Source organism: Colletotrichum phormii, assembly GCF_030913505.1.
Source record: "Colletotrichum phormii strain CBS 102054 chromosome Unknown BDP81scaffold_40, whole genome shotgun sequence".
Taxonomy (NCBI): domain Eukaryota; kingdom Fungi; phylum Ascomycota; class Sordariomycetes; order Glomerellales; family Glomerellaceae; genus Colletotrichum; species Colletotrichum phormii.
Window position 1 is genome coordinate 66082 of NW_026851482.1, and position 23797 is coordinate 89878.

General features: G+C 50.3%; 7 protein-coding genes across 7 annotated transcripts; 2 read left to right on the forward strand and 5 right to left on the reverse strand.

Moving 5' to 3' along the window:
• Positions 1–11: 11 nt before the first annotated feature.
• Positions 12–1002, reverse strand: BDP81DRAFT_335376 (methyltransferase domain-containing protein; the record flags this gene model as incomplete). Its single annotated transcript, XM_060585847.1, has 2 exons — positions 12–551; positions 634–1002. 2 exons carry the CDS (start codon positions 1000–1002, stop codon positions 12–14), a joined length of 909 nt encoding a protein of 302 aa, XP_060437995.1.
• Positions 1003–1804: 802 nt separating this feature from the next.
• On the reverse strand, positions 1805–6116 carry BDP81DRAFT_400637 (non-repetitive/WGA-negative nucleoporin; the record flags this gene model as incomplete). Its single annotated transcript, XM_060588717.1, has 3 exons — positions 1805–2518; positions 2570–5721; positions 5783–6116. 3 exons carry the CDS (start codon positions 6114–6116, stop codon positions 1805–1807), a joined length of 4200 nt encoding a protein of 1399 aa, XP_060437996.1.
• An 811-nt stretch (positions 6117–6927) lies between these two features.
• On the reverse strand, positions 6928–7993 carry BDP81DRAFT_455707 (3-ketoacyl-CoA reductase; the record flags this gene model as incomplete). The annotated part of the gene is made up of 2 exons (XM_060593088.1): positions 6928–7785; positions 7850–7993. The coding sequence occupies 2 exons, from the start codon at positions 7991–7993 to the stop codon at positions 6928–6930; spliced, it is 1002 nt and encodes a 333-aa protein (XP_060437997.1).
• Positions 7994–8485: 492 nt separating this feature from the next.
• Positions 8486–9066, forward strand: BDP81DRAFT_466363 (Erg28 like protein; the record flags this gene model as incomplete). Its single annotated transcript, XM_060594387.1, has 2 exons — positions 8486–8548; positions 8614–9066. The coding sequence occupies 2 exons, from the start codon at positions 8486–8488 to the stop codon at positions 9064–9066; spliced, it is 516 nt and encodes a 171-aa protein (XP_060437998.1).
• A 232-nt stretch (positions 9067–9298) lies between these two features.
• Positions 9299–10683, reverse strand: BDP81DRAFT_466364 (galactose-1-phosphate uridylyltransferase; the record flags this gene model as incomplete). The annotated part of the gene is made up of 5 exons (XM_060594388.1): positions 9299–9519; positions 9573–10217; positions 10289–10424; positions 10479–10530; positions 10583–10683. 5 exons carry the CDS (start codon positions 10681–10683, stop codon positions 9299–9301), a joined length of 1155 nt encoding a protein of 384 aa, XP_060437999.1.
• Positions 10684–11584: 901 nt separating this feature from the next.
• On the forward strand, positions 11585–13958 carry BDP81DRAFT_387019 (uncharacterized protein). The gene is made up of 2 exons (XM_060587020.1): positions 11585–11957; positions 12087–13958. The coding sequence occupies exons 1-2, from the start codon at positions 11865–11867 to the stop codon at positions 13590–13592; spliced, it is 1599 nt and encodes a 532-aa protein (XP_060438000.1). The 5' UTR covers positions 11585–11864; the 3' UTR covers positions 13593–13958.
• A 1744-nt stretch (positions 13959–15702) lies between these two features.
• On the reverse strand, positions 15703–16953 carry BDP81DRAFT_442354 (uncharacterized protein). The gene has a single exon (XM_060591665.1). The coding sequence runs from the start codon at positions 16755–16757 to the stop codon at positions 16074–16076; it is 684 nt and encodes a 227-aa protein (XP_060438001.1). The 5' UTR covers positions 16758–16953; the 3' UTR covers positions 15703–16073.
• Between the last annotated feature and the right edge of the window lie 6844 nt (positions 16954–23797).

Here is a 23797-nt window from a genome sequence, read left to right on the forward strand (position 1 = left end):
CACCCTCATTCCTACTTCACAACAACCCCAGAAGCAACAATACAAGCAAATCCAACATCCCACCCTTTCCCCCCATACTTCCCCTCTAGATGCTCTCCAATCAACCCCCTCACCTCCTCCAACCCATGCTCCTCCCTCACCTCTATACTCCACTCCGTACTCACAATCAACGCAATCACCGGCCCAAAAACATCCAACCAGTGCCTCGCATCCCTCACTCTCACTGTCCCGCTCTCCAAACATGTCTTGACGTCCTCAAACCCGTTCTCCTGTAGATACCCCCGCACCCAAGCCTCATCGTACCACCGCCCGACATCGTGAACCTGGGCCCGATTCATCTCCTCGAACGGCGCGTGGAAGGGGAAGGAAGCGAATGCTGACATGACGTCCGCGACCCAGCCTATGTGGTTGACGTGTGGTGTGATACAGCCGAATACACCGCCGGGTTCGAGGATCCTGACGACGTCTTTAGTGGTTTTATCTGGGCGGGGGATGAGTAGACCGAGGCCGATGACGACGTGCGTCAACGAGTTCTCAGCTAATCCAGAGTCCTATCCCAACAGTGTATCAGCAATAAACCATCATACTACACCTCCCAGGACAAAGGCGTAAAGGAGGAGACAGATAGCTCACCATAGCATCCGAAACCCTCGCCCTCGCCCCAACCCACCCCTCCTCCCGAATCCTCCTCTCCACCAACTCAGCCATCATAGGCGACCCATCAGCACAAACAACCTCGCTCTTCTCCAGCACCTCTCTGGGCACAGCTTTGAACAGTTCCTGCGTCGCCGGTCCAGCCCCACACGCGCTGTCTAGAAACGCAATGGGCTCCGTGGTGTGCTGACCCAACCCCATCTGCGCGAGGAGCCGCGCGTTGAGGGGCACCATCATCGTCCGGCTCATCTCAATCATGGTCTTCTCCCAGTGTGCGCCAATGGTCTTGTCCATGGAGCGGAAGGTGGGTGCCATGGGGCCTGCAGACTCGGCTGTGGGAGTAGCCATTGTGCATTAGTGACAGGACAGTGTGTTTTCGGGGTATGAACAAAAATGATATGTGAATGTGTGAGAAACCCAAAGTACGCCAAAGTGATGGAAAACCTGGACAATGTGGGTGAAGTTTTGGACTTTCAGGATTCAAAAGAGACCTGCCTGATGATATAGCTCGATGCCCCGGCGATATAAGTCAGCAGGATCTCACTTGGTGGGTTGGGAATGAGACCGGGGAAGTTTCCGATAAGTCGCCGGTAGGTTCAATCTCGCTCAATCTCGCTCGACCAACGCGACTCAAGTCGACGACACGCATATTAAATTGAATTGATGGCGAAAGGCGTGTGTAGGAGCAAGCTCATCAACTGGCGTTGATCTTGGCACGTCGTCGAGCGGCAAGAGATACAACCACACGCGAACTACAGTGCCCTGTCCCTCCATCTCACCACAGTCCCCTCCACTCCCAAGGCTTTTCATAAGTATGCTCGCAAATCGCATTATCATAGCTATTTCAAGTCGTAGCCATATCAGCCTCTCTCAAGTGCTGGAAAAAGTGTTCATATAATAACACCAACTAGACATCCAAAGCCTAAGCCTAAGCCTACACCGCCTACCCAGCCGCGCCCCGGCCCAAAACCCCCGTCCGCATCAAATACAAGGTTTCTTTTCGCGTCTTCTTTGTACACTTTCCATGGCTCACTCTGAGAGCCCAAGTCCGTAGTTCAGTCTTTGTCTAGTTTGTGTTTCTTCTCTCTGCTTTTTTCGGAGAAACTCCCTTCCGCCATTCCCCACCATCACGCCAATAAAGTTCCAGACATTACAGGAAGCGCAAGCTTCCAGAGGGACCTCTCTCAACGAGGCCATCGACATCTCTCTTCACCGTCCGCAAACGTCTCCGCACTTCTGACAAATCCATTCCACCGGGGTTCGACCCGTGGCCAGCAGGTGGCAGCGATGCCTCGCATCTGCTAAGCAGGTCCTTAACCCACGCACCAAGAGCGCCATCGCCCTTCATCGAGGCAGCACCACGACGCTTGACCTCGCGTTGCCAAACATCAACAGAGAAAACAATAAGCTCAATGATGCGGTTGCGGTTGTTACCACTGAAGCCATAGTCTTGGGTATCAAAAACGCTCTCGAGAACGCGAGTGACCATGTCATTGGATACACCGAGGCTGAGGAAAAGTTGCACAGGCCAGGTGGGATCGGCACCAATCTCAGCATCTTGATGGTATTCGACGGCATACCGGCAGATCTCGGGAAGCAACACTGGCACCGGGAAGATGAAGCTATCCAGGGAAGTGCGGTGAGCGATGTTCTGCACCTTGACCGACACGGATTCGTAGGGGGAGGGCAGAACAGGGATGCCAGGACCAGCTTCCTCCATCCGCTCGACAGCCTCCTCGTGGATTTGGTCGATGAGACTGACCCATGTCTGGGAAATTGTGCTTGGGTTGCGGTAATCAGCACTGTGGTAGATGAGGAGGCAGAGATCGTAGTAATTCGCTTGGTCAGCATATTGGTTGAACAGCTATTCAAAGTTAGCCTCATGAAAGACGGAACACGTCACTGGGTTACTCACGTCTGATAAGCTTATCACCTGGCCATCCAACGCTTCCTCGATTTGAGCCTTGCGATCAGGGTCAACACGGCTGTCAGCCTTGAGCCTCTCCAACAAGTCGTCCTGAATGTTCGCAATGTCAAGAAGCTCACTGACTTCGTGAGCCAGGACCTGCTGCTGCTGCCTGCCAACACCGGCCGTAGCGACACTGGCATTCGCCTTGGCCTTGCTCAGGAGGGTGATTCGGTCCTTGATGCCAATGGCAAAGTCTGATTGGGCGAGATCATTTTGGACCTGAGCAGCCTCAAAGTACCGCTCGCGTTGGGTGTAGAACCTGCAGAGAAGATCGGCATGGTTCACGTTGCTCCTCGCCAGGCTCTGAAGGTATGTGATAACGTGTGGTGATTCGATAGCGAGGATTCTATCAGTCCATCCCTGTTCGATGTACCACTCGTAGAGGTCGAAGTGGAAGACCTCGTCGTCCGAGTCGTTCACTACGCTGTAGGCCTCGAGGCGTTTTGTGCCCATCAGAGTGAGTCTACCGTCAATAGTCTCCGGTTCTCTGCTTGACGCGGCATCCAGGTGCTGAAGAGTCTCGTGTATGAGCTCGTAGCATTTCCTGCGCTCCGAGAAGGCGTTAGCCCGAGGGTCATTCGCAGGCTTGCCATCATGGACCCATGACAGAGCAGTGTTGCCTCTATCCTTCTCACGGGCAACTGTGAGGCAGAGCTGGATTGCACCAGCGTAGTACTTTAGGTCGATGTACTGGGACACGGCGTTGTGTAGATTGGCGAATGAAAGAGCACCAGCGACGCGCTCGAAGAGCCTCAAACTCTCATGCAGAAGTGCGCGAGACTGGTTGCTGTTGGCCGGCTGCTCAGACGCTCTCTTCAGCTGCTCCTGAGCCTTGAAGATGACGACGTCATCAGGACTGCAGAAACTGCCACAGCGTCTGCGAAGGGCATCCGCAACCGTCTCAACATTGGAGCCGCTCTCGATGTTGCGATTCACGATGGACTTCACCAGCAGTTTGGCAAGATCCTTGCCTGAAGACTGCGAGAACAGGCTCTCGTATGTGAGACTTTTCAGTCCTTGCTGGGCTGTCGCATCCAGTCTCGTAAAGATGTCGCTGACGCGCTCATCAAAGAGCATCAAGACGAACGAGATACCCTCGGAGATGCTTTCCATCAGCTTCTGAAGCGCATGCAGAGCTTGGTGCTCTGCTTGGAGAGCGACTTCCTCTTGCTTGCTGGCCACTCTTTGGAGGTCGGAAGGACCAGACAGGCCCTGGATGAAGCTCTTGTTCGCGTCAAGGAATCTACGGAGACGCTCCAGCTGCTCCTGAGTGGAGTGAAGCTTGACGATGGGCACCATGGACTGGATAGCAACACCGCCAGTTGGGCTGGCAGCGAGAGCGACGACGTAGTTCTTCCATAATGTGCGAATGAGGCGGGTGAGATAGACACTGAGAGCGTCGTGTCTAGGAGACAGGCGAACGGAGGTTGTGTTGAGAGGCGTACCATCGGCCTCCGTGATAGAGGGCTGGCCACCGTAGTCGACGAAGACGGTCCTGGCGCGGTCTTCTGTCGCCTGATCGATCGCCCGTGTCGCACCTGGTCTGGCATCACCGCCATGACCGCAAGCCACAGCAAGAGCGCAGGAGATTGTTTCCACGCGGCCATACCGGGAAATGAACTTCCGAGTCTCCAGCTCCAGACCTTCGTCACCCACAGCACCACGAATGGCGGCAGCAAAAGTGTCTACTAGCCGCCGCCGGCGGATGATGTGTACACCGGTGTTGGTCAGCACAGCAAACTCGGTGGCGGGCTGGTCGAATTGAACCGCAAGTTCGTTTCCGAAGCCAACAGGCTGGTTTGCTGCGGCAAACGGCTTGGTCACCAAACCGACATCTTCGGCTCTGCTTCCAATATCTATCCAGTTCCCGTGCTCGTAGTACTTCAGCGCAGCGGAGGATGAGTTGGCCTTGATTCGGCCAGTCTCGGGAGCAGAAACAAAGAGCAGATCGATGTTCGGATCGTTGTCCTTAACGACGAAATCCAAAAAGTAGCCCGGCGCAAATCGAGCTCCGAGCCTGCTCAATTCCAGTGCCCTTGAGCCAAGATCGATAACGGCATCACCCGCGCTGTTGGTACCGGATCGTCCAGGCTTGTCGGAGGGCGGGAATTTGATGAACTGAACCTGCATGCTTTGAGGAGGTGTGTTTGAAGAAACGCCGCCAATCATGTACGAGGCAGAGCTTGTAGCGCTGAGGAACAGACGGCAACCGGTGTTGGTGAGAGCCATGAGGTGCAGTTTCGACGCCTCTCGTGAGGGGATGGCGCTGATGGCAACAAAGGCGGTTCGGTCGTTGAGAAGAGGGGATTGGGTAATCATGTGGGTAATGTCGCGTAGACAGGCGTTGCGCTCCTTTTCGATCACCTTGGTAAGCTTGTTAGGCCCATCCATGTGGTACGTACGAATGGTGGATCTTGTCGAGAGTGTGTAGACGAGCTTCCGGGAATCGTCAATAACAATGCTCTGAAGACCTTCCGGAGACTTTTGCGCCCAGAAGCCGCTCTGGAGAGTGACGACTGAAGACCAGCCTGGGTTAGTGTGGTTAATCTTGCCGCATCTGTTCGAAAACCATTTCTCCTCCTGCTGGTAGTAAAGCTCGTGGATATCGGTATCGTTGCTGCCTCCAAAGAAAATGCGGCCGTCCGCAGTGCCAGCAATAACTCTCACATCGGTGCCTCGGAGAGGGAGGTTAAGCTTGGTGCTATAAAGCGAAACCGTCTTAGTCCCCGATGGCGTGGTCTCGGCAGAAAGACCGAGTAGAATCATCTCGGAGGATGTCGCAACGACTAGAATGTGCGTAATGGTGTTGACAAAAATGCCAGGCTTGGGTGAAACGAGAGCGACGGCGTGAATCGTGTGCGGTTGGTCTTCGAAGCCAATGAGTTCGGGATCGGGGTGGGTGTAGTCCCAAAGGAACAGCGAGTTGTCGATGACCACCCAGGCATGGTTGATCTCGGCGAACAAGCCCATCAATGTCTGGAGCTGGCCGGTGTTGTAGTGGCTGAAGACCTGGTTCGGGATCGGGTACATCTGGGTCTTGTGGAAGGGCGCCCAGGGCGAGTCGAGCGTGTTGAAGTCATAGTCTGACGACGCTCCTGCTATGCGGACGTCAGTGGCCGTCGCATGAAAATCAGACAAAGGCGAGGGCAGTGGACTTACGCCTGCAGTAGGAATCGAGCTCGGGGTAGTTCTCGTCGGACTGGAGGAACTGGTTGACCGCCAGTGCTGCTCTCGTGACAGGCGGGAGGTTCTGCTGGGGAGCTTGCGTAGATGAGGTCGATACCAATCCTCCACTCGTGCTGGTTGATGCAATCGTCGCGGGTGCCAAATTTGATCCTGCCACCAGCGCGCCGCTGCCGCCTGAAGGTGCGTCGCCCTCTGCAAAAAGTCGTCGTCTAACCGGCTCGTTGTCGTTGGCGAATCTCGAGGCTGCGGGCGTGTTGAGGAAGGCGCCTGGCACCGGCCGCATCGGCGTCATCTGAGGGTAGGACATGTTGTCGTCGAGTAGTTCGATCGATCGGGGTAGTGAAAGGCGGGCAAACGCGTCGCAAACTGGCGGCCAGTGAAGGCGGTTGGACGTCGCGCTACCGAATCATCAACGGGTGATGGCAGGTGTGATCCTGTCAATTGGAGGATTCGAGAAGTGGAAAATATTCTTCTAGGTGTATGCGATGCGGAGCGTTGCGCAGCTCGTGCCGGACAAAGAGAATGGAAGGAATTAGAGCTTCGATGGCTCGGTGTGGAAAGGTGAAGGTGAATCCGGGCGAGGGCAGTAAAACGCAGCAGTAAACAATTTCTGGAGGAGCTCAAGAGGCTGGGGCCGCCAGACGCTTGGAATTTTCGCGCCTGGAGCCGCGCTAAGCCAGATTGGGACACAAGGCTGACCCTGACGTTTGCACCACTTGAAGCTTGCGCTTGCAGTAGCTCCGATAGTTTAAAGTCGGGTACTTTGGTTGATTTAGAGCTATTTCTTCTCAGAGGGTATTTTCTTGCTTTCTTTCAGATTAAGTATTCGCTTTTTGGTTCTATTCCGTTTGAAGTCCTGACTTTTCCCGCGCCGTGATCCCTACGTAAGGTAACTCATGCAAATGGCTTCTACGCCCTGAGCCCAAACCACTGCTATCCACCCATCATCCACGTATCCCTTCTTTGTCCATCCCTCATAGCTCTCGAGATATCACATTGAAGCTCGTCTATGCATTTCGTTTCAAGCCCCTGTCAAAACAGCAGTTTGAGCAGCTCTCAAAGCAGTGGTGTATCACACTGCGCGACGTAATCACTACAGATGCTTCTTTCTACTCAATTTACTGCTTCTTGGCCTCGCGAACCGCCTTTCTGAGAGCACGGTTACGGATGTCAACGTGCATCTTGAGGTTGAACCAGAGAGCCAGGTAGTGAGCAGCGCCAATAGTGCTCTCCACAGCCCACAGCATCATGGCGTGCGTCCACCAGGGAGTGTAGGTGTAGGCAAAGTTCTGGTAGCTGCCAGAGCCAATCTTGCTGAGAGTGGCACGGACAAAGTTCTTGGGGGTAGGGATCATGACGCTCGAGCGGCGGACCTTGCTCATGGCGGTGGTGATGAGGTAGCTGAGAACAAGCTCGACATCGATACCCTGGGGCTTCAGCTCAGCCGCGAGAGAGCTGCTCCAGTGCTGCAGGAAGGCCTTGCTGCCAGAGTACGTAGCCAGGTAAGGGGTAGGCATCCAGCCGGCAAAGGAGCCCATGGTGAGAATGAGACCGCGCTTGCGCTGCTGCATGATGGGGGCGACGACTTGGGTGGTCTTCAAGGTGCCGAGGCAGTTGATGGCGACAATGTTCTGGAGCTCGCTGCGGGCGGTCTCGAGGAAGGGAACAGGGATGCTGTGACTCTGGCCGACGTTGTTGATGAGGACACCGACGTCGAGGCCGTTGACGAGCTGGGCGAGTCTGTCGTAGTCGTTGTTGTCGTCGCGGGAGAAGTCCATGGCGAGGATCTTGACCTGGATCTTGCCGTCGAACTTGGCCTCGAGCTCGTGGGCGAGGGTCTCGAGCTTCGACTGAGTTCGGGAGACGAGGACGAGGTTGAAGCCCTTGCTGGCGAGCTGATGGGCGAACTCCTTGCCGAGACCGTCTGATGCACCGGTCACGACGGCCCAGGTGCCAGGCTTGCCATACTTGCGGAGCTGTGCGACTCTGTTGTCAATGTTTGGGCGTCTTTAGTAGGGTGGAAAGCTCGGGAGCGCATACGCTGGTGCCACTAAGCAAGAAGACACCAAGGACGAACTTGACATAGCTCAGTGCCTTGGAGGTAAGGAAGAGAGCACCAATGCCAGCTAGCAAAAGCTGGACAGGTTGCGGCACATAGACCAGTTGATCAGCGATTCCACCCATTGCAATGAGTCGTTACTGGTCTCGCTGAATGAAGTCGAAAGTTGCTAGTTGCTGAAAGGAGGGGAAGGTATTGTCCGAGACCTCCTTAGAATACGCACAGCAGCACAGACAAAATGTTGAGATGGGCAAATGGTGGAAAATGCAATTCAGAAATCATCAGCCACACCTCGGCACCTCTGCCTCAATTGTTGAACCCGCGCCAAGCTGTCAGGGAATGGTGGAGAGCTTTGGCCAGCTGCGATAAGGCAGTGTCAAGCCACACCTCGATAGCTCCAGCCACAGGAGACTTTTTCGTTTTTTTCTTTTCTTTTCTTTTCTTTTTTGTCTCAATCCGAATACGAAGGAGACGGAGCTTGGGGCAATTCGAAGGTGAGCTAAGAAGATGTCGGCGTGATTGCCCACTCTTCTCCTTTGCGGCTTGTCTTTCGTCCTCTCTCGAGGTTCACACCGTTCAGCACCAATTGAGCTTCACAGAACTTCAACGCAGCAACAATGGTGTCTCTCACGGATCTTCTACCCCCAGCAAAGGGTATTCTGCCCTACTACATGCTCCTGGTGAGATTTAAAGGGACCAAGAACGCCCTCTCTTGAAGCATGTCACTAACCAGCATAACTCCCAGCTCTCTCTCATCTCCATCGGAAACTCAGCCCAGAACCTCCTGACCCTCCACTACTCGCGCCGCCTCTACGACGGCAAATTCGTCCTCAACACAAAGCTCGCCCCCAAGTCTGACAAGTTCAACCCAGAGGACTCGGTGAACAAGTACTTCCCCGCGCCCGCTGGCGCGACGGACGTTGTGGATCAGGCGACACCTCTCGCTGCGCGTTGCTTCGGCACTTGGACCTTCCTCACGAGCATCGTCCGCCTCTATGCCGCGTATCACCTGCACCATGCGCACATGTACGACTTGGCCATCTGGACCTACGTTGTTGCGTTGGGTCACTTTGCTAGCGAGCTGTTCGTCTTCAAGAGCATGACGTTCGGTCTGCCGCAATACTTCCCGTTTACCTTGGCCACCACTGCCTTGATTTGGATGCCGTTGGTGCGCGACTTCTACGTTACTAGCCCGTAAAGGGGTTATCATAAAATGCTGTTGATAAGCTAGTCTACTGAAGCCACTTGAGCTCTGAAGATTAGATGATAGCTCGAGACCACATTTGCGCGTCTCGTTATCTCGAATGGGGCGCAAACATGGGACTGCAGTTTCAGTTCGATTGAAGCACGAAGTAATGAGGATATATAACTTGAAAGAATATTGTAATTACGAGGATGCTACTATTCAACGGGTGCCTTTGTGTATTCCACTAAATGATCTTGCGGTACAGCTCACCGCCGGTGCCCCTGAGTCTAGCGGCGGCCTGCTCCGGCGTGATGTCACGCTGAGGCTCGGCCATCAGCTCGTATCCGACGAGGAACTTGCGGACGGTGGCTGAACGAAGCAGAGGGGGGTAGAAGTGCATGTGGAGGTAGCTGTTCTCGGCCTCCTCCTCAGTGGCGTCGAGAGGGGCTTGGTGAATGCCGGAGCCTATCAAGCTGTCAGTCGTCACTGAATCGCTGCCCTAGATAATATCAACTTACTGTAAGGGAAGTGCGTCTCAAAGAGGTTGTCGTATCTCCTAGCAACCTCCTGAATGGCCTCGGCAAATTGCAACCTGTCCTCGGCGGACAAGTCGACAAGCGCGCGAACGTGCCTCTTGGGAAGAATCAAGACCTCAAAAGGCCAGACACCCCACCAGGGAACAACAACGAGGAAGTGCTCATTCTCAAATACCGTGCGCTCCTTCTTCTCAATCTCAACCTTGACGTAGTCCGCCAACAGGTGCCGTCCGGCATGCTGATCACGGTACTTGCCCATCTGCACCAGCTCCGTACCAGGCTCCTCGGGCATGGTGGACGTCGTCCAGATCTGGCAATGAGGGTGCGGGTTCGAGCAGCCCATGGCGGCGCCCTTGTTCTCAAAGATTTGCATGTAGCGCAGATGGTGCTTGGGGTGAGGCACGGTGCTCGCGGGCGTCGCGGGGGGCAGCTCGAGGGCGGCGGCGACCTTGGACAGCGGGTTGGAGGAGGAGAGGTGGGAGGCGTAGATGTGCGTCCAGACGTCGATGACGGGGGCGATCTCCGCGGTTGTCATGTCGGCGAGCGTGACGTGGTGCTTCTCGGAGAAGGTGAGCACGTAGCATTTGCCCGTGGCCGCTTCCGCGCGCAGCAGGGACGAGGCGAGGTCTGCTCAAGTTTTTGATGTCAAGGTTTGGTTCATTTTCGAGCCTTTGGGAAGAGGTGTGTTTGTTGCATACCATCGCTTTCTATCTCTGGGTGGTACTCAGCTTGCTCCTCCTTGACGGCGCTGTAGTCGTTGACGAAGACGAAGGTGTTCTTGTAGTCGGGGTTAGAGTCACCAGCCGCTCTGGGGTTCCGAGGGCAGAGGTAGCACTTTATCTGGTCAGCTCACGTTTGGTGATTCTATGCAACTGGGTGAGAACCTGCCTTTGGGTCGTACTCAGGAAGCGTCGTCGTTGACGGTCCCTCCTGCTGGCCTCTGTCCACCTCAGCGCATGTCGCATCGCAAGTCAGGTTTGGCGCATTCTTACTGCCAGGGACGCTTGGTCCGGTGAGGGGACACAAGCAGCCATGTGCCCTTCAACGGGTTGTACCGTCTGTGGGAAATGTCGTCGAGGATCTTCTCAGGCATGGTGATGTTTTGCGTCTCCACGCAGTGGAACGTATAAATGAAGGCGGGGAAGCTTTGCGATAACAAAGTAACAAAGCTCAGTACTGTCGCGAGATCGAGAGCAGGAAGTAAAAGGGCGAAGAAAAAAAAGCCTCGAGTTTATTTACACAATCTTGTTATTGTTCAGACTAACTTAGTACGGACGAGAAGAAAATCTAGCCCTCGGCCGCAACCTGCCGAGTGACAGTCAGGCTAGGTATTAATAGGTAGGTGTAGAGCTGCCACAAAACAGCTCATCAAAGTGACGGTCGTATCCCTGCCTCGAGAGGTTTCGCGCCATGCCTGTAGGCTGTAGGCTGTCGGGTTTGTTGGAGAAAAGGAGGGGACCGCGACGACTGCCCCGCGAACCCCACCATCGCAAAGCGCACCATTGTCGTGCGGCCATCGGTGCCATTTTTTCCGCCGTAAGCAGCGGCGGGAAACCGGCGGAAAGCTCGAGCCTCGGGAGAGACGTCATTGTAGGACATTGCACTTAGGTAAGCCATAAGAGCAGTCTCCCCCGAACGCGTTACTCTTGAGGCTTTGTACCATGTCGGATGTCATCGCTGGAAATCAAGTCATACGACAGGTCTCAGAAGCGATACTTGGTCCAAGAGAAGCTCGCAACGTGAGAAGAGCTAGGTAATGCTCACCCAAAAATGGTGTGCATGTTGAGAAGCAGTCCGGGTATTGGTCCGTCGACCGAACCAAATGGCGGGGATAGCGGAGCCGCCTCAGCCCGAGGACTACGGATGGTACATCGTGGCTTGATGCTTATGTAAGGAAATGACACTATTGTGGCTTGATCCCATTGATGACTGCCTGTAGGCGGGGGCCCGAGCGCCGGATAGACTTCGGGAGAACCATCGCTCCCGGTTCCGCCATCGATCCCCGGATTCAATTCGATTGGAGCCTGGCTGTGTTTCGACGGCTCACCTTGGAAATCAATCCTCGTCAACACGCGCGTCTCGTCATCCGAAATCCATCGATATCATCGTCAAACCACACATTCGCATCCAGAACCTCGTACCACTCCTATCGCACCGTTCATCGCTTTTCGTAGTAACATCATATGCCTTTCACTGCATCGCAATAACTCTTCCGTCGTCGGATCAGCCTGACCAGGGGCTGGCCTCCACGTCCCCACCGCAGCCCTGGACGAAATGGGCGTCATCAGAAAGAAGACCGTCACAAGGGGTGGCGAGGGCGGTGTCAAATATCATTGCGACATTTGCTCCGTAGATATCACCTCGACGGTACGTGCTTTGTTGACTTTGTTCCTATCGATGATGATGTGCCCCGCGTCTGCGCTCCGGCGCATACTCAAATGTCCCGCCCTCCACACCTTTGCGCATCGCTCTAACAAACACCTTCTGTGACTGCAGGTTCGAATTAGATGCGCGCACCCTGCCTGCAACGAATACGATCTCTGTGTTCAATGCTTCTCCCAGGGAAAGTCCAGCTCAAACCACAAACCCGAATCACATCCATACCGTGTCATCGAACAAAATTCCTTCCCAATCTTCGACCGTGATTGGGGTGCCGATGAAGAACTGCTGTTACTGGAAGGCGCAGAGATTTACGGCTTGGGATCATGGGCCGACATTGCCGACCACATTGGCGGCTTCCGCCACAAGGATGAGGTGCGGGATCACTACTACAAAGCCTATGTCGAATCTCCTCGATTCCCGTTGCCAAAACGATGCAGTCCTCACGACATGGACCTTGCGAACGAAATCTCTCGGGAAGACTTTCAAGCGAAGAAGAAGCGAAGGATAGAGGAGCGGAAGGAAGCCGCTAAGAACGCACCTACGCTGCAACCCAAGACGAAGCCAACGGCCTCGGTACCGTCATGTCACGAGATTCAAGGATACATGCCAGGTCGCTTGGAGTTCGAGACCGAATACGCAAACGAAGCCGAAGAAGCTGTACAGCTCATGCAGTTTGATCCGGGCGATGGCCTCAATCCTAGGACAGGCGAGCTGGAGCCCGAGATGGAGCTCAAGTTGACTGTGATGGACATCTACAACTGCCGTCTCACGCAGCGTGTAGACAGGAAAAAGGTTGTGTTTGAGCACAACCTACTGGAATACCGCGAAAACACCAAGGTTGAGAAGAAGAGGAGCAAGGAAGAGAGGGACCTGTTGAACAAGGCCAAGCCTTTCGCTCGAATGATGAACCACGACGACTTTGAAAGTTTATGCCAGGGTCTCATTGACGAGTTGAACCTGAGGCAGGCTATCTCGCAACTTCAAGAGTGGCGAGGCGTGCGAATTGGAGATTTGCGCAGCGGAGAGAAGTATGAAACAGAAAAGTCACAACGAGCGCAAAAGCAAGTGCCGATGGGATCCATGGACCGAGACCGCTTGGCCTCGGCACAGCGATCTAAGGCAGCTGCTGTTCCAGATCCCCCCAGCGGAGCCGCCTTACTCGTGGCTCCCGAACTGCCCATACGGTCTGCGCCAGCTCCCGATGGTACTAATGGCACCATTCCTCCCAAGGAAGAGAGCAAACCTCAGACTAATGGCGCTGTCAACGGAGCTGCCGCCAATGGTACCGTCATTGTTGCCAACGGCACGGGCCCGTCTGGACCTGTTACACGGCAGAAGTACATGGCTGCGCCGCTACCCGGTGTCACCCCGATCCAGCTTACGCAAGACGGCGCGCCAGACTTGCATCTCCTCACGCCAGAGGAAGCCAAGCTCTGCGAAGTGGTGCGGCTGCAGCCTAAGCCTTACCTAATGATCAAGGAGCAGATTCTAAAGGAGGCACTGAAGAGTAATGGCACCCTGAAAAAGAAACAAGCCAAGGAGATTTGTAGGCTGGACACGCAAAAGGGCGGCCGCATATTCGATTTCTTCATCAATGCGGGATGGGTTGGCCGGGCGTAGGACGGTTCGGACTCTTCGGCCGACCCAGACGACTCGGTTGATTCGGACGTATCCATGGATCCTAAGGGCAGGGTGTGACTTGCATTCGACTTTGAGCTTCGGCGTTTCCGTCAAAAGGGACGAGGGAGGTTTCGGGTTTTCGGAGTAGCGGTTTGGCTTCTCTCGTTCAAAGTGTACTAAGATACCAAATCCATAATGGCAACAATTTGCTCAATTTTCTCGCGCAACATTATGGGATGATATATGTCACTACACGTATTATTGATGCATCGATCTTTGTCTTGCTTGGCATTACACTTCACTCAATCGAGGTCTCCAGAGTGCGTCTACGGGATGAGACAGGCCCATCGTACCTACCTTATGCATCTAAGACAGGGACATTCCCTCCCGCGTGACAGGCACGATCCCTTCCGCAAGCCGGGCGGTCAATTACTAGTAAAACGTTCGGCGAAGCCTCAACTTCCTCACTCTCGCGGCCAGCATAGCTTTCCCAGCAACGAGCGACTGCTCCTGCGTCTGTCAGCTGTCTTGGCGGAGCTAGGCGTGGCCTTTCGGAAACAGCTGGCTCTATGTGGTATCGAAGGTCTCCTCGCCGTCACTATCTTGAGTGAGGTTGACGGCTGGTCGCCTTTTGCCGACAGCTGGATGAGCCGAAGCCAGAGTGGTCGACAAGTTATCCTCCAGAAATCGCTCGGCAGGGAAAGTGAAGTTGAGGGCGTTTTTTAAGGTCCTCGACGGCGTTAAGATGCTTGAACAAGACCCAAAAGGTGGCGACGGTAGGATAGGCGTGGAAAAACTGCACTCCATGACTTCGTAGACCTGGAAGTCCCATGTTGGAAGTCGAAATGCAAATGAACCAATTTGGGCTGCTTGCTGGTGGTGTAAGCTGAGCAAAAGTGCTTTCGGAATTCCTCGTCGTCAGAGTGTAAGGAGTCTGTAATATTCGGGACGCGGCAGAAGGTGACTGTGGAAGACATGGGGAAAGCCCCCATATTTGAGAAGTTCGAAGTTGCGATTTTTAGAGGAAATTTCAGCAGTCTCGAGGCTCTGTCCATGGTGTTAAGGCTCTAGAGAACGCGGTATCATCCACGAATACCCATCGGCCCAAGACTAATTTGCGTGGACGGTAACGGCGACAAATAATAGTCCTACCATTCTTGGTCTATTGCACTCTCGGCATCAACTGGATGGCAATCGATGTGCTTCGAATTGGATATATCGAGATTGGCGACTTCCTGTCGACTTCCCTGTGGTCATGTTCATTTCCGTACAACCCGGATCAACATCTCCTCTCGGGAGCAACCTCACTGCTATCAAGTGCCGCGGTATACTCGTGGAGCATGGAATCATCGACGTCCACGTCGAAATCAAGGAATAGTAGTGCCTGGTTCGTCTTGCAGACGCCGGAATTTCCACGACTTATCCTAGGACCTATTGAACGCTCAGATGACGACAGCCAGTACACCTGCAATATTTCGGACCAGCTTGGCGTATGGCCAAGAGAGGGGAGATGAAAACATGGTGGTTATGTGTCAAGTTCGGAAGAGCTTGTTAAGGACTGACCTAGACGACCAGAGAGATCATCAGATCTAGTACAGAAAAGTTGAGAAACGCTCGTGTTGTACTCTTTGGCATAGTGAAATCATATTAATGACAAAACTCTCGCCAACAATCCTAAAAGATTTCCTGAAAAAGTCATCCAAACGTATTACCAGATTGTCTAAGGAAGTCTTGGGGAAACCACGGAGAAGTCTCCTTGTAAAATCTCAAGCTAGGAGACCGTGCTTCGTCTTTCTCTGGTTGGCGCTGTGTCAAGAGCAGGGAACTTTCATGTCATGCGGGTCGTCTTGGGTCTGTTCATCGGTCCGTTCCATTATGCATAGCTCTGATTGAACTCTGTTGGAATAGGCCTACATTAGGCAGCAGGAGGTTGCTGCCGCGGTCCGTTCCAGCCACGGTGGTCCGTGTGGCTCAGCCACACGAGGGTGGTATACCCCAGACTTCCTGCCGCCGCTGGCACCTGGTTAGACTTCCACTGAAGAACAACAAGAACAAGCAATATCACCACTACAGTCGGTGATCGTTGCTACCCACGATACTCGAGTATTTTCCTTTTCCACCTGTGAATCCAACAAACTCTATGCGTCGACGTCCTCGACACCCCAGTCCATGCAGGTTAAGAATGTCACGCGCAGTCTAGGCACTAGATAGCGGGCCAGTCTCGTTCACGTAGCAAATCTCAAGGATGGGCAACTTTATGCAAAGGAACTTTTCTTTTTAAATGACTAATTGGGTATAGGTACTCCCGGTGATTAATGATACAGTTGAACCCGAACCAAGTCGATGATTCGTGAGGCCGCCGCGTGGGCAATTGTTCCCCGCGCCTTTTCCAACACTTGGTCTATCCCCATCAAACCATCTACTTGATCTCGGAAGGCCCTCAACAGGGTTTGTCGGTGGTGGAAAGAGTCAAGAACCTATTTACAGGACAATGGCACCGACAATGCCAGCAGCAGCGGCGGCGGCAGCGACAAAGAGTCCAGTCTCGCGGGGAGCAGCGGCAGCAGCAGCGGCAGTGGTAGAAGCAGCGCTACCGGAAGCAGAAGCACCAGAAGCGGAGGCAGACGAGCCGGAGTCGGAGGCAGTAGCAGTGACGGAAGCCGAGCCAGAAGCCGTGCCCGTAGCGGTGGCAGCGGAGCCGGTGCCGGTGGCAGTGGCAGTAGCATCGGCGCTGGTGAGGGCGGCAAGGGCGGTAGAGCAGACGGCGCTACCGTACGAGTTGAGGGCGGAAGCGACCTCGGGGACGTCGCTGCAGGCGGAGTAGAGCTCGCGGATCTCAGTCATGTAGGCGTCCTGCCAGGACTGGAGGGCGGAGGAGTAGGAGGTGATGATTTGGCCGGCGGCACCCGTGATGGAGGGGAAGACGCAGGGGTCGGTGATTTGAGGAATGTCGAGGCCGGTCTCCGTGGCGAGGGCGGTGGGCAGGGCGGGGAAGTCGTCGATGATGGTGGAGTGCGCCATGTAGACGGAGGCGCAGGCGGTCTCGTCGCGGGCTTCAAGAGCGTCGTTGCCGGCGCGGCGGAGGACGCGGGGGAGGGTGCCGGACAGGTCCATTGCCATTGCGCCGGTGGCGGCGGCGGCGGCGAGGAGGAGATTGAACTGCATTTTGGAAGGGTTTTAAGTGTTGTCTTTCGAGGGAAGTGAGAGTTGTTAAAGGTTGTAAGGACTGTAGTGTAGGTTGTCGTGATGTTGTCTTAAGGATTGGCTGCTTAGGGGGAAGGGACAGGATACAATTGCAGTTGAATTCACTGGCAGTCGTGGAAGAGAGGAGCGCATGCCTTTTATTAAAGATTGACGAAGTCGTCTCACACATCCTTCCACTTTTACCCTTGTCAGGTACATGTACACCACACCTACACATCCCTGCTCCACTCGCGTCGCCCGGCATAACCAGCAGCTTCCCCCCAAGTACCTCGTTATTGAAGAAAAGATTTTATATAAGTCATAAATACGAGAATATAGTTTAAATAAAATAGTATAATACTTAACGTACCTGCATAGCGAGTGGGCCAACATAGCGAGTGGGCCACTTTTCCTTCTTTCTACCTCTTTCACCTTTACACTAACATTCCTCCACGTACGAACATGCAATCTACCTCAATTGAACGTCGTATCATCCTTGCCATCCAGGCTATCGAAAAAGACCCAAAAATGTCTATACGAAAAGCAGCTTCTACCTTTGAGGTCCCTCGAACGTCAATCCAAAACCGACGCGCTGGACGCGTCGTACGAGGCGAGACGCGTCCAAATTCAATGAAGATGACTATATCTGAAGAGGAGGTGATTCTTGAATGCGTTATTGACCTAATTCATCGAGGTTTTCCCCCGCGACAAGAAGACGTACGAGATATGGCCGACCGACTCCTTTCTAAGCGCGACGCGACGCGTGTTGGACCCCGATGGGCAGAGAACTTCGTACGACGACAACCCCAATTGAAAATGCGATTTCGACGTCGAATCGACTATCAGAGGGCCTTAGCTGAAGATCCTACGATTATACAAGGCTGGTTTGCACTCGTGCGAAACACAATTACAAAGTATGGGATACACGATCACGATATCTACAATTTTGATGAGACTGGTTTCTTAATGGGAATGCTGTCGCACGCAAAGGTTGTTACGACATCTGACCGTAAGGGAAGGCCTCGTATGAAGCAGCCTGGCAATCGGGAATGGGTTTCTGTTATTCAGGGTGTATGCGCGGATGGCTGGGCGTTGCCTCCGTACATCATCGTGAAGGGCAAATATCACCTCCTCTCCTGGTACGCCAACGGCCAATTCCCAGCCACATGGCGCATCCATCCAAGCGAAAATGGATGGACGACAAATGAAATTGGCCTAGATTGGCTAAAGCACTTTGATCAGTGTACAAAGTCTCGTACGAAGAGTCATCATCGCCTCTTGATCCTAGATGGTCATAACAGCCATAAATCCACTGAGTTTGACGACTACTGCAAGGAACAAAACATCATCGCTCTTTGCATGCCTCCCCATTCATCGCACGAGCTTCAGCCTCTTGACGTTGGTTGTTTTAGCCCGTTAAAGCACTCGTACGGCAAGGAAATCGAGAAGATGATGCGGATGCAGATTTCGCATATTACAAAGGACGACTTCTTTCCTGCTTTTAAAGCAGCATTCTTTGCTTCAATGGGCGAAAACAACGTACGAGCTGGTTTTAGACAGGCAGGCCTTGTACCATTAGACCCAGAAGTAGTCATTTCTCGCCTGGATTTCAAGCCAAAGACGCCAACACCCTCAACCTCACGGCCAAGCAGCCAAGGCTCCTGGGACGCAAAGACACCAACTACAGCACTAGAGGGCGTACGAAGTGCTACATCCCTTAAAAAGAGGATCCAAGCACATTAGGGTAGCTCACCAACAGCAATGTACGAAGTAATTGACTTCCAGGCCAAAGGTATTAGCAAGTTAGCCCATAGGCTTGCTATTATTGAGGCTGAGAACTCTAAGCTTCGTACGGGGATAGAGGTATTAAGTAAGCGCCGGAGGGCAAAAAAGACCCGACTACGTCTTGGAGGGTCACTTAATACTGCTGAAGCAGAGGCACTACAAGGACAAAAGGGTGGTGTTGATGTTGGAGGGAAGAATAACCCTCAGAAGGAGGGTCGTACGGAAGGCGCTGAACCACGCGCGCGACGATGTGGCAATTGCGGAAAGACTGGACATAACGCACGAACCTGTGAAGTAGTTTGGGACAGTAATGAGGAAGAGGATGATGAGTAGTTTTAATTAATTTTGTACGTTGTAGCTAAATTAACTTACATAAAAGGTAGAAAGGTAGAGGAAAGTGGCCCACTCGCTATGTTGGCCCACTCGCTATGCAGGTACGTTATCTAATATTTAAATTAATATATAAGTTATCTTTTTAGTTTTATTTAGAAAAAAAAGTTAGTTAACTAGTTATAATAAAATGTTTTTTACTAAAGTTTGTAATTGATGTTATTAGCTTTAACTATAATGACTAAAAAACTTAATTATAATTCCGTTAATAGACTTTCTTTAAAAAATATAAAAGCTTTTAAATTTATTAAACTATAAATCCTTATTAAAGATTAACTAAGTTTATAATTATTTATTACTATAAAAATTTGAAGTTAAATTATTCTTAAATTCGTTCATAAATATAATTCTTTTAGTTATTTTAATAACATTATTATCCTATATAAAAGAGCTTTTAAGGTAACGTACATGATAAGCGAGTGGGCCACCCAACCGCCATCGTGCCACCTACATCATCACAACACGCATTTCTCCATCGAAAACAATGACAGTACAGAACAAAGATACCCAATTAAACTTAGCGGTTCAGGCTACCCAGAAAGACCGAAACCTCAGTATTCGGGCCGCGGCAAAGATCTATAACATCAGTCGCGTTACCTTAGGCCGCAGATTAGAGGGAACGTTATCACGACGTAATAGCACACCCAACTCACGGAATTTGACGCTACTAGAAGAGAAGAAGCTGATTGAGTACATCCTCGACCTGGACACCAGATGTTTTCCTCCCCGTCTTCGCGGTGTTGAAGAAATGGCGAATCGATTGCTCGCTGATCGTGACGCGCCCCCTATTAGGAAGCGATGAGCTTCAAATTCGTAAAGCGACAACCAGAGTTGCGAACGCGTCGTTTTCGCAAGTACGACTACAAGAGGGCCCAATATGAAGATCTGGGCGCAATTAACGCATAGTTCTTACTTATGGCGAACACAATCGCGAAGTACGGCATCGTAGACTCAGACATCTATAACTTTGACGAGACTGGCTTTATAATAGGCCAGATCTTAACCGGTATGGTCGTGACCAGTGCCGAAAGGCGTTCAAACATAAAAATGATATAGCCTGGCAATTGTGAATAGGTTATGGTCATTCAGGCCATCAGCCCGTCGGGCTATAGCGTTCCGCCGTATATTATCGTTACGGGCCAATATCACCTCTCCACCTAGTACACGGAATCCGGTCTCCTATACGACTAGGTCATCGTAACGTCTAAAAATGGATAGATAACAAATAAAGGAGGTCTAGACTGGGCTCGGCACTTCGAACGGCATATAAGACCGCGTATAAAAGGTTAATACCGCCTCCTTATTATCGATAGACACAAAAGTCACTACTCCGCGGATTTCGAGATTTTTTATAAGAAGAACAACATCGTTACCCTGTATATGCCGGCTCATTCGTCTCATCTACTCCAGCCTTTGGATATTAGATATTTTAGGCCTCTAAAAACGGCGTACGGTCGAGAAATCGAGGACAAGATACGTCGGGGTAATATGTTTATTACTAAGGAGGACTTCTTCCCGGCGTTTCACAAGGCTTTCACGCAAGCAATCACAGAGAAAAACATCCAGGGAGGATTCAGAGGGGCAGGAATTATACCTTTGAGTGCAGAGAGTGTGCTCTCAAAGCTTAATATAAAGTTATACACTCCGACGCCTCCAGGACCCCTCCCGATAACACCACCGGCATAGACTTCTCAGACACCAAACAACCCAACGGAAGCATCTTCTTAATCAAAACTCATCAAGAATCGAATCTCCCGTTTCAAAATAGCTCACCAACTTTAATTATCGAAGCTATAGAGTATTTATCTAAGGGGGCTCGTAGATTTATATACTAGATCGCTTTGTTAAGATCCGAGAACTAGATCCTTCGAGAGGAGAATAACCTACTTAATCAACGCCGGAGAGCTAAAAAAACCCATCTCCGATAAGGAGGAAGCCTCACTATAGCTAAGGGAGAGGACCTTTAGTTGTAGAGAGAGGCTATAGCCTAGGTAGAGGAGGAAACGAGCCGGAGTAGTGGTTGCCGACCGAGGATTGAGACGGGCTAACGACGATATGGCGTTTGCGGGAACACTAGTTACAATGCGCGAACATATCGATTTAATGAGGAAATGTCTGAGGAAGAGGACTCTGAATAGTTTGGATTAAATCCATGAGGTGGGTGTTGATATTTGCTCCTTCATGTCCTGTGGTCGTAGTTGGGTGGCCCACTCGCTTGTCTGGCCCACTCGCTTATCATGTACGTTAAAGAAAAACTTTTAATTAATAATATAAATAAAAATATCGTCGTGATAGCTTATTTTAATATAACTATTTAATTTAGGGATAATTATTTACTGAATTAATGTAAATGATTAAAATAAATACTTAAAAAGAAAGAAAAAAAAAGTTAACTTATTTTAAAAAACTAAAAAGAGCTGAGGTTAAATAGTGCGGAAACCCAGGGGTAGGGTCACGTCTACATGTAATACAACAATCTTGTAGTAATACAAAACGATAGTATTAAACAGTGCCCAGCTATTAAAGTGCGGAAGTGGAATTGGATGGGTATGCTCGGACCAGAACGAGCAATCTGGACCCATAATAATCTAAGTGAGACCAACCAATGAAAATATAGGAATCCAGGTGCCTTAGATAAGGGGTATTCTTGGCTGCATCTCGAAAGAAGAATATAGTTATAACATAGACAATGATATAATTACAATAATCTACAATAATTCATAATCTAATAAGCACTAACATACATACATAGCCAGTCGCCCATCATAGCGAGTCGCCCACTTTCAAATACCCTCCAGCCCTTTATGTAAGTCAATTAAGCCACATCGTACAAAATCAATTAGAACTATTCATCAGCCTCTTCTTCAGAGGTCTCCTAAATGTTACAACCCAACATGCATAACAAGGCCAGGGGGCCCGCCCCACAGGCCTGCGGCGGCTATTTACCTGATATACGCAGAGAATCCGGGAACTCAGGTGACTCCTCATGGAACGGAAGAACTATGGAACAAGTCACGTGACGATAAGGAAAGTGAGCACACGATAAGGTGATCACAGTGATCACCCAAAGTGAGCGCTCACCAGTATCCACTTAGTGATCACCAACGAACATGGTGATCAGGCAACAAAGGATATGTTCAGGATCAGGACTTGTATATAGGATGGACTCGAGCCGGGCTCTAGGACAGACTTCCCATAGCTTCTTCAGCAATTAACTTCGTATCAGGATTAACATCTGCTTTCAGCTACTACCTTGACAAGACTACGATTGATCACCGAAGCCTTACCTACCCTTACGATTGACAGACATAGCTTCCCTGAAGCTATCCCCGACTACGATTACTGTTACCAGTTCCGCAGCCTCAACTTCTGCAAACTACCCCTACGACTAGCTGGCCGTAACAACTAGATAACACTTTTATTTACTAACTCTAAGAGATATATAGATAATAGATCATTAAATATAACCTAACAGGCAGCACAAGGATAGTGGCTTTATTCTATATATTATTAAGGAAAAAAGGCCTACTAAGGCAGGACCGAGACTATAGCACTTACGAATAGGCCACTTAGGTAACAAGACTATTAACTACCTGGTCAATGCCTCAAGGAGTATCAGGTTAACCCAGGAACTCCCTAACGGAGCCATTAGTATATACGAAGCCTATCAACCAGGCAAAGTAAAAAGATAAGTGAGCAGACTACCCAGAGAGTCTCTATAATGGTCGAGGATAGGAAAAAAGATCGCTATCAATTTCTATATAATCTCGTTATAAGGATATAGAGAGATTACGTTAGTAATTATCTTTTTAGATATAATAACTAGGTGCTCATGAGATTACTATCTTTATAACCGTACTAATAATACCCTATTAAAGGTATTTACTATATTTTTAAATATAATAAAAACCCAGCACCATATTGCTATTAAAACTATTAAATATAATAATGAGATCACTACTATATATACTCAAATAGCAGAGATACTAGACTTAAGAAGTATATTAATAGAAGCGAGCGCCCTAAATATACAAGCTTAGAACGGAGCTATTAAGAGGATTAAAGTAGTAATTAAAGAGAAGGCTAGAGTTATAAGAATTTATAGTAAACTTCCGGAGATAATATAGTTAGAAATATTATAAGTAGCTACTTATCTCTATAATCAAATACTAATAAAGAGACGAAACTGGAAATTACTATACTAACTATTTTATACCTAGTTAAGAGAAGGAGACCTAGCCAAGCCAGATTAGTCATACTTACGGGTATAAAATATAAAGTATTTACAATAATAATAAATACTTAACTTAGCAAGAACAGGTTATATAAGCTATTACCAAAGACTTAGATAAGATATCTTGTAAGATATACTTCCTTAGGAATCTATAGAATATAGATCCTATACTTAAATTAAGTTATTTTAATAAAGAATATAATATTTAACGAGATTGTAATGTTTTTAGGAATATATAGTAACTAAAAGATAACCTTAGGAAAGTAGACTAAGAGTAACTAGATGAATTAATTAAAATAGCCACTAGTATCCTATTAAATAACTAGTAGCTTATGGCTAAAGAGGAAGAAGTAAACAACATAATAGATTACTCTATTTTACTCTATAACAAAAGAGAGAACCTAAGTAAAAAAGAAATAGATTAAGGGATAGGGTAAGATATAGACTAACCCGCCTATATAGAAGCTCGATTTTAATTATTTTTATTTCTTAATTCTTTAAATTTATTATTTTTTGCTAATCTTATAGTTAAACTAAGTATAAAGAGGTAGAGAAGGAATTGAATAAGCTATCCTTTTATTCTTATAATTTATAAACAAAATATATTGAGATC

What these genes read in the sequence shown, in the direction of transcription:
- BDP81DRAFT_387019 (XM_060587020.1), top strand. Translation starts at nt 11,865, where the DNA reads ATGGGCGTCATCAGAAAGAAGACCGTCACAAGGGGTGGCGAGGGCGGT. An exon ending in CCGTAGATATCACCTCGACG is followed by an intron (nt 11,958 to 12,086) that starts GTACGTGCTTTG and finishes CTGTGACTGCAG; the next exon opens with GTTCGAATTAGATGCGCGCA.
- BDP81DRAFT_442354 (XM_060591665.1), bottom strand. Translation starts at nt 16,757, where the DNA reads ATGCAGTTCAATCTCCTCCTCGCCGCCGCCGCCGCCACCGGCGCAATG.